The sequence below is a fragment of the Meleagris gallopavo genome, chromosome 1, assembly GCF_000146605.3.
Source record: "Meleagris gallopavo isolate NT-WF06-2002-E0010 breed Aviagen turkey brand Nicholas breeding stock chromosome 1, Turkey_5.1, whole genome shotgun sequence".
Lineage (NCBI taxonomy): Eukaryota > Metazoa > Chordata > Aves > Galliformes > Phasianidae > Meleagris > Meleagris gallopavo.
In genome coordinates this window covers 45,497,946-45,507,308 of record NC_015011.2, presented here as the reverse complement: position 1 = coordinate 45,507,308, position 9,363 = coordinate 45,497,946, and the positions used below count along the sequence as shown (strand labels likewise).

The following is a 9,363-nucleotide window of genomic DNA, read 5'->3' as shown; positions in this document are numbered from 1 at the left end:
TGTTACTGTTGTGTGGAGTTAGATATGTAGATAGAAATGTTTAATTTCAGACCTAAGCTTGGAAAGAACATCTGAACTGTATATGCAACTTGCTAGAAATGACTCGTTTCAGAGTAACTACTCCATCAAAAAAATACTCATTTTATTTGATATATTCAGTTTTTGGAAAGCTTAGTATCTTCAGCTTATTTGCAAAATTACATAATTTGGGATGTGTGTGTCTTTTTTATCTGATAAACGTTATTAGCATTATTTGTTAGAGTGGTATTCTAAAACTCTAGTTCCTTCATTTGGCCATGAGCCAGCAGTGTGCCCTCGTGGCCAAAAAGGCCAATGGCATTCTGGGGTGCATTAAGAAGAGTGTGTCCAGCAGGTCGAGGGAGGTGATCCTCCCCCTCTACTCTGCCCTGGTAAGGCCTCATCTGGAGTACTGTGTCCAGTTCTGGGCTCCCCAGTACAAAAAAGACAGGGATCTCTTGGAAAGAGTCCAGCGGAGGGCCACAAAGATGGTGAAGGGCCTGGAGCATCTCCCCTATGAAGAAAGGCTAAGTGAACTGGGTCTGTTTAGCCTTGAGAAAAGAAGACTGAGAGGGGTCCTGATCCAGGTTTATAAATATCTGAGGTGTGGCGGCCATAGCGGTGAGGCCAGTCTCTTTTCAGTGGCATGTGGAGACAGGACGAGGGGAAACGGACATCAGCTGCAGCACAGGAAGTTTCGCACAAATGTGCGTAAGAACTTCTTCACGGTGAGGGTGACGGAGCACTGGAACAGGCTGCCCAGGGAGGTTGTGGAGTCTCCTTCTCTGGAGATATTCAAGTCTCGCCTGGACGCCTACCTGTGCGACCTGGTGTAGGGAACCTGCTTTGGCAGGGGGGTTGGTCTCGATGATCTCTAGAGGTCCCTTCCAACCCCTACAATTCTGTGATTCTGTGATTTTATCATCCAAATCTTTCTGAAGGTTTTAATACATGTTATGTAGCCCAAATGTCACATAATTTTGGGGGGAAAATATACCATTACAACAGGTATATTTTTTTTCTCTTCTCCAATCTTTTTATAGAATCAAAATATTTTTCAATGAACATATCCATATATGGACATATGTCCGTATATGAACAATGATCCATTTATAGAGAAATTAATTTGACAGTACAATTGATTTTCTTATTTTAATTTTTGTGTAATGCCTAGACGAGATCCATGGGTCTCCATCTCTTAGAGCACAATAGATGTTTTTGTTCACTAGCCTAGAATGTTCAGAATGGTTAAGATTTTTATTTAAAGCATTAAGTGCAACTGCTTCATCTTTTTCACTACTGGAATAGATGTTGAATCGATCTGTTAATTCAACTGTGTAGGATGCCTTTATTTATAGAATGAAGCAAAACAAATACTTTACCTTCTTTTTTATATACAAAACAGTATGTTAGTATTAATATGTGGTAGAACTTAGTTCATAGAAATTAATACTAGCCAGACTGGAACTGTCAAATAAATTGGCATGAAGGAGGAGTAATAGTGTAGACTGTTCTCTTACATAAAAATAAATAAAATCTGTTATAAATATGCTAAGTTGCATTAATTGTTACAGTTTATGGAAATCAATCATTGTCCAAAATATGTTATTTAATGATCATTTTGAGATTGTAGGGTGGAGGAGGAATTACTGTCAAGTCGGTCAAATATATTTAACAAAAATTTGCCAAATGGAGAAGAATACATTAGGAACTTCTTTCATGGTTTGCATCATGTTGCATTTCAGCTGTTTAATAAGTACAGTTTGTGCCATTTCATTTGATGCGCAATTAATACGTTTGCATTTCACCTTGTAGTGAATATGGTTTTGCTGAAAAAGTGGTAGAAGGAATTTCGGTTTCTGTGAACTCCATAGTAATAAGAATTGGCGCAAAAGCTTTTAATGCTTCGTTTGAACTTTCCCAACTAAGAATATACAGTGTAAATGCAAACTGGGAACATGCTGACCTGAGGTTTACCAGGATACAAGAAGCTCAACGTGGAGAGGTAAATATTTTCTTTAGTATTTTCTTTAGCTTTTTTTTTTTTTTTTAAATTATATTGCTATTGTGGTAGAAGAGGAGGCAGTTGAACTGCAAACTTGCACGGTTTTGGAAACATACTTTACATTAATAGGAATGGATACACTGCTCTCCATAATTTCAGCTGTCTTCTAGGAACACAAGGTAGATGTGAGTCAGATCAAAGGTTATGTCTCTAGCTGTGGCCAAAATTGATGCAAAGTGCAAAAGCCAGTGCAAGCTTATGTAATGTTCCACTCTTACGTTCTCCAAAACAGTGATCTTTTTAATGCAATCTGCAGTCGGCATGAAGAATGCAGGAAGAAAAAAGAATTTTTTAAATACTGATTGGAAGTCGCGTGATGTTCCTGTGACTTTCTGGAGGTAGAGAGTAAGATCAGATATTAATTTCTGTCCCCTCTGAGTGGGATAAATGAGTAAAATGTTCTTGTTCTGTTCATATAGCCCTGCATGAAGGATGTGTTTGTGTCTACACGTGCACATCTGCACATACTGTGGTAGAAGTAAACTAATATTCTATAAATGTCTTTTTGTCTTTGTTTCTGTTTAAAGGTATTGACTTTTAAAGAAATCAACTGGCAGATGATCAGAATAGAAGCAGATGCAATTCAGAGTTCGAAGCATGAAATCATGAGTGCTCCAGTTCGACTCATTACAAATCAATCAAAAATTAGGGTCACACTTAAAAGAAGGGTAAATTTGAAAAATTTGAAATCATTCATTATTTTATGAATTCATATTTAACTCATAATTTCTGTGCATATGTACACATGGTAATTTTTTTAAATCCATATAAAGTGTGGAATTCCCTAAAATAAATTTGTAATAACTTTAAGACTGTAGAGTGCACAAGTAGTTTTGCTGGCAGAATTTAAAGCTAAAGAACTTGCACAGGTTCTACTAACAAAACAATTTGTTCTCCAGAGCTTTAGTTATGCATTTTGCTTTACTTCTCTAGATTCAGACTATATTTGTATTCCTTATGGTTAGATAACCAGTTTAGTATTCAGTGCATGCCACAGAAGTAAAAAGTGAGGCACAACTCTGGAGTCCTTTGTATATCATAGAAATCTTTTAATTAGTAAGAGATGTAATACAAACTATTTTAAATTATATTCAGTATGCAAGAGATCTTCTTTTTAGGAACTTCGGGGTTTTAGTCAACCTTTTTTTTTATCATTTGATATCTGAAACTCAAATTTTTATTCTACAGCTAAAAGACTGTAATGTAGTGGCATCAAAACTGGTTCTGATTCTGGATGACTTGCTGTGGGTTTTGACTGATTCCCAGTTGAAAGCCATGGTGCAGTATGCCAAATCTCTTAGTGAAGCCATAGAGAGATCAACGGAACAGAGAAAAAGCTTGGCTTCTGAAACAACACAGGTATGAGGCATGTTTTAAAATTCAATACAGTCTGGTCAATAGATTTTTGAGAATGCAAGTTTATTCGTTTTCATTCAACTGTATATCCTGAATTACATTAGAAATGATCACAGTAGTATAAAATACACTTTATTTTACAAGGTTTTGTGTACTGGTGTCAGGAAGGAAAATTCCATTTGTTTATCCATGTACCGAGTAGTTTGACTTCTGTTTTACTTAACAATTGATTACTTAGTAAACTTCTTCTCAAAATATGTTCTGGTTAATAATTAAAAAGAAACAAATTTGAGAGACACTAAAGTAATCTCAGTGTGTAGTTAGACATGCTTACTGTAATGGTTTAAACTGTTTGTTTTCATGTTACTGAAATACTAGGATTTAATAAGTGCTTTCCTTCTTACAGCTGTCTTGTTGGAGCACATAATGAAAGATAATTCTACATTCAACAAATATGTGCTGACATAGGTCTGATATTTGTGCTGCCTCTAAGATAGCCTTATAAAAACTTTTGTCATCTTTCAGATGACAGCATATAGCAGACTAGACCAGTTGAGGCTTTGTTCATGAGTGCTGTGGGAGGGATCTGTTGTCTGCGAAGAAGGAGCACAAATACACTGATAAAAAATAGTTCTAGAAAAACAATTCAATACTAGGAACTATAGAATTACAGAATTACCAAGGTTGGAAAAGACCTCCAATATCCAACCATTCACCTACCAGCAGTATTTCCCCAGTAGACCATGTCCCTTAGTACAACGCCTAAACGTTTCATCAACGCCTCCAGGGACTCCAATCTGAGTCAGTAATTTCTGTAACAACCTTCACAACAGAATATATGTATTTCTTCTGATGTATCAGATATTTCATCCCTCTCATCTCCCTATTTGGGAGTGCTGTTTAGGCATGCATATTCACTGGTGAAGGAAATTATCGGGCTTATAACCAAGCAGTGTCTTTACCAGGAAGAAATGAATTTAAAGTTTAGGGTGCAAAGGTTGTGTAAAGAATAGTTGAACATGAACTTGTACTGTAGAATCTCATACAATAAAACTGGTGTACTGTAATGCAGAGTTCAGTAGTTGTGGTGGTCCTGATGACTTGCAGAGTGATTCAGCTACAGCAATCACGCAGCTGTTACTGAGCAGGGAGATCTTGATTCTTCAATTGTCTGTACCTACATCTTGCTAATTGCCTTACTGTGGTGCTACCTCATGTTTGACCACATAGTGGTGTAGTTTGAGAAACGAAATGAGTAGAATCAAAATGGATGTTTTTCTGCTAGTTTCTTGAACAGCTTGCAGTAAAATTTAGGGAAGCACTCATGCTGCAGTCATCAGGGTGTAAAAGGCATGGGGGAAGGGAAAGGTGGGGCATGAATCATCATTGCATCTTTGTGACACTTAGCCAGTGTTTCAACTTAGCTGTATTCTAAAACACTATTCGTAAATCTCTTTAATGATCCAAAGTGTTCATATATGATGTGGATATTTCTTTATTTGAAGGATTTGTTTTAGGTAAGAAAAATATTGTGGTGGTTTTATGCTTGATGGAATGAATAAAGTTCTATGCATTGATATGACTAAATATTTTCAGAGCTCAGCTCCTGCACCCAGCTCTCAGCAGGTGAAAGCACACCAGACTACAGCAGCACCTGATCAAAATGATGCAATAGTAAAATTGTTTAATGATTTTGATGTTAAGGAAACTTCTCATCACTTAGTAATCTCCCATTTGGACCTACATATATGTGATGACATCCATTCTAAAGAGAAAGGTAACTTTTATTTATTTATGTACTTATTTTATGTAACATATCTGTGAACCATAATTGTCCTTAGAAAAAATTTTGAAGAATCTAATAATGTTAATTAACAGTTTTTATTTTAGAGTAATTGTCTTCCTGTGTCTCTAGGCACATCTAATACTGGCTAGATACATTTGTCAAGACAAGGTTTCATTACTAAGTGCAGTTATTTTAGAATAAATGTAAAAAAAAAAACAAATCAGAAACCAAAAAAACACATGCTAACAGTCCAAGTAGCTTCAGTTGTTTTCCTGTCTTGTAGAAACTGATTTTGCCGTTTGTTTCTGCTCATTTTCCTTTGTATGCCAGCTTTGCTGGGTTCCCAGGAATGCTGTGGCAATAGTACTCTGGCTTGAGTCACTGTAAAACCTGCTCGAGTAATATTCCTTATAAAATACAGATAGTTTAGATAATAAAAAAGCAACCCTCTCTGTTACTGATTTAGAGAATTTAGGATGTTCTGCAATTGGGAAGAATGAAACAAATGTTCTGATGTTGTCTGCAGTATATGTTCTTATTTTTTCTGTAGTCCATGTACTTCATTAATGAGAGAGTACTGCAGTGGACCATATTTATAATCAGGAAAACAAAAAGACAAATTACATTTTTCATGCTTTTTACAGTGATCAGAAGAGGATGATATATCAGTATTGAGGAGATGGCTAGTTGTTGGAAAATGTGTGAGGGATACAAGGTCCACTGAAGAAGAGAGAAAAACATAAAACTTAGTGAATATATTTCTCTGATTTTGGGAGATACTTGTTCAGAAGCAGAGCATAAGGCTCTCTACCTAGTGATAGATATATTTCCTATGTCTGCTTAAGCTGGAATTTATTGTTCCTGTCAAGACTTTTTTTTTTTTTGATCCATTACATTTTTTGCTATGAAGTTTGAAATTTAATAGTGGAAAAAACAGAACTGAATGCTCAGAAACTTTCTTCACTGCAATAATATCTTGTCAGATAAAAAAGATCGTATTTTCAGTATTCTGGAAAGTCAGCCTATTGTCTTTGAATTACTGATCAAAATCTTCAGTATAAAGAGTTTTCATTCAGGAAAACTTCAGGTGTGTGTACAAAGAATTGCATTTGCTGTTTGCTAGCATTTAAAGCAATATGCAGTTGTTAGTAATGACTGAATACAGAACATAGATCTGATGTATAGAAAGCAGCAAAGACCACCAGAAAGAAAATTTTGAGGGAGATTAGTGAGGTGTTAGTGAGAGCAAGTAGAAGTAATAGCTGTTAAGTGTTTCAGAGAACGCTTGAACATGAGAATTACGATCCTAAATCTAAGGTTTGCAGAGCAGCATTGCTTTATTTTACAGATTCAAATAGACGTGTAACAGGAGGAGCCATGCAGCTTTCTTTCAGCTATTTAACGGTGGACTATTACCCCTTTCACAAAGCAGGTATGAACATGTTATGCATTACCTGTGCATGTAACTATGTAGCTAAATTACTAGCAACAACTGCAAGAACAACAAAAGAAGTATATGTATAAGACTTATAATGTTGTAAGCACTTGAAATGTACACTTTCAACATGCAAGATGAAACAACAAAAGCAACAACTTGAAACAAATTTAATTCCTGTAAATCAACTGTTTTATGCCAAAAAGTTTTCCAGTTCACTGTTTTTTTTGCCAGCAAAATGGTGTTTACACATTTCTGACATGGAAAGGATTGTTTTGACAGCAGAAAGCAGTACAGCAGATTGAGAATTTGCTAGCTGGTTATCTACAGGAATGAGATGCAGCCTTTTAATACAGCAGACTTCTTTCTGTGTAGAAGTCTATAATTTTGTAGCCATTTATAAACAATACTCGTGTGTTTTTTTTTAACTTTGCTAAACAAGAATGCTAGTGTGTAGAGAGCCAGTTGTGCAGCCTTTTTTAAGTTCTTAGGGAATTGTTATTGAACAGACGTTATCAATTTCCAGTTAAGCATTTCCTTCAGATCATTTCTAGTAAATGTTTTTCAGAAATCTGAGAAAAATAATAATTCCAGCAGCTATTAACAAGGAAGAGATGAAAGTAATCTGCTGTTGAACTTGAGATCAAATTCAGTACAGTGAAGGAAGTTCAGTTACTTTGGAGTGATATCGAAATGCATTAAAAATATGAACTAGCAGTAGCTTGCTGCAGGTGCAATATCAAAGGATTCCATTCACAACCATAAGTTACATTTCATTCATAAGTGATCCCTACTATGCTTGGGTGAGAGCATAATCTCACTACTTATGCTTTCTGTGAGATCTCCTCTAAGAAAACATAGAAGACAGAAAATAAATAATAATTAGATTTTCTTTTGGAGGGATTTTATTTTGGAAGTTGAATGCAGAATCTTGGACAGGCATGTTGGAAGCTGACTAAGAATACTTTAAAAGTAATGGGTATGAGGGACTTGACTCCCACTGCACAAAACCGGAAGTAGAAAAAGTCATCTGTAGAGCAAATGTGTTCTCCTGCAGTTTTAACTGATGTTTTGCACGAGCATGTTTGAGAAACAGCTATGATAAAACTCTGTCAAAGGTTTCTTTTTCTGGAAGAAGTTGTCATCTTTGTATTAGAATAGTGTATTAATTCTATGGGCAAACTATTGTCACAGGTGGGAGAGACCTTTTACACAAGGGAAAAAGGTTACTAGACTGTTCTGCTTTGTACTTTTCTGGCCTATGAAATATTTAGAAATGCCTCTTTTGGTATAGTATTTCTGGAAATTAAAATTAACCCTTCTGGAAGAAGCTCTTAATAATTAATAATCTTTGCCGATTGAGCTCTTGTGGGTTTTTGTTGGTTTCTTAGTTTGCTGTTGACCACAGCAAGACCAATGGGAATGTGAGGCATAATTGCCATAAGGCAAACTTGTAATCCATTGAGCATCAATCCTTCCAGCAATTAGCCTTTGATAATAACTTAAGGCAAGTGAAACAGGATTGGACCCATTGACTGTAGTAATTGAAGCATAAGCCAGACTGTTGGATTTTTTTAAAGGCTGTCTGTACAGCAGTCCATCTCTTTATTTGTCCTTCCAGAATTGCTCTGGAAAAATTGCTTGTAGCAGATGTTATCTGTGCAGCTGATGTGCTGCTGGATGACAATCAGAAAAAGCTACTGATTTGCCATGATGCAGAATGTTTTTTCAGTCCAAGAAATTCTTGATCAAGCAGATACATTGAGACAATATGAAAAATAATATAGATAGATAATGATATCTTCCTGGGCAATAAATTCAGATGTATCAACATCAGTGCTAAACCCAATAAAATGCTGTTTTCTTGTTACAGTCTGGCTTATCTCTTCATTTTGTTACAGATAAATGTGGCTATGATATCTCCATGTATAGAACTGTAGAGTAATTGAAGGTGGAAGGGACCTCTGGAGGCTGTTTAGCCCCATCCTCTATCCCTAGAACTATCTATCCAACTAAAGCAAGGTCACCTAAAGTAAACTGCCTGGGATTGTGTTTAGTTAGGTTTTGAATAGCTTCAAGGATAGAGCCTGTACAGTCTCCCTGATCAACCTAAGCCCGTGTTTAATTACTCTCACAGTAGGAAAGCTTTTGTTTTGTTTTGGTAGGATTTCCTGTATTTCTTTTTATGCTTCTTGCCTCTTGTCCGATTAGTAGGTACCACTGAGGAGAATGTGACTCCATCTTCTTTACCTTCCCATCGGGTATTTATGCACACTGATGAGATCTTCTGAGCCTTCTTTTCTCCAGAATGAACAGTTCTAGCTGTCTCAAATTTGCCTACTCTGAAATATGTTCCAGTTTCTTAAGCAAGTTGTAACCTTTGCTTTGTTTTGCTCCACTATATCCATGGCCTTGTAGTATTGGGGAGCCTAGAACTGAACCAAGCACTCTCGATATGGTCTCACCATGGCTGAGCAAAGGGCAAAAATTGTTACTCTTGAGCTGCTGGGAGTGTTTTTCCTAAACAGTCCTAGATGCTGTTGACATTGTTTGCCTCAAGGACACGTTGCTGATTCATGTTCAGCTTGTTGTCCACCTAGATTCCTAGCATTCTTTCTGCGAAGCTGGTTACTAGCTGGCCATATCCTAACCTATACAGTTGAATGGAATATTTCTGTCCAGGGCTTGGATTTCTCTTTTTTT

General features: G+C 36.3%; 1 protein-coding gene across 4 annotated transcripts in view; it reads left to right on the top strand.

The window, feature by feature from the left end:
• Positions 1-9,363, top strand: part of UHRF1BP1L (UHRF1 binding protein 1 like) — a 53,012-nt gene that overhangs the window by 18,750 nt on the left and 24,899 nt on the right. For all 4 annotated transcript variants that reach the window (XR_002113329.1, XM_010709419.2, XM_010709424.2 and 1 more), the window contains exons 5-9: positions 1,834-2,023; positions 2,611-2,751; positions 3,272-3,442; positions 5,036-5,216; positions 6,574-6,657. Coding sequence is in view for 3 of the 4 variants with exons in the window: in XM_010709419.2 (XP_010707721.1) it covers positions 1,834-2,023; positions 2,611-2,751; positions 3,272-3,442; positions 5,036-5,216; positions 6,574-6,657 (767 nt within the window). In the remaining variant the exon portion in view is untranslated. The remainder of the gene's footprint in view (positions 1-1,833; positions 2,024-2,610; positions 2,752-3,271; positions 3,443-5,035; positions 5,217-6,573; positions 6,658-9,363) is intronic.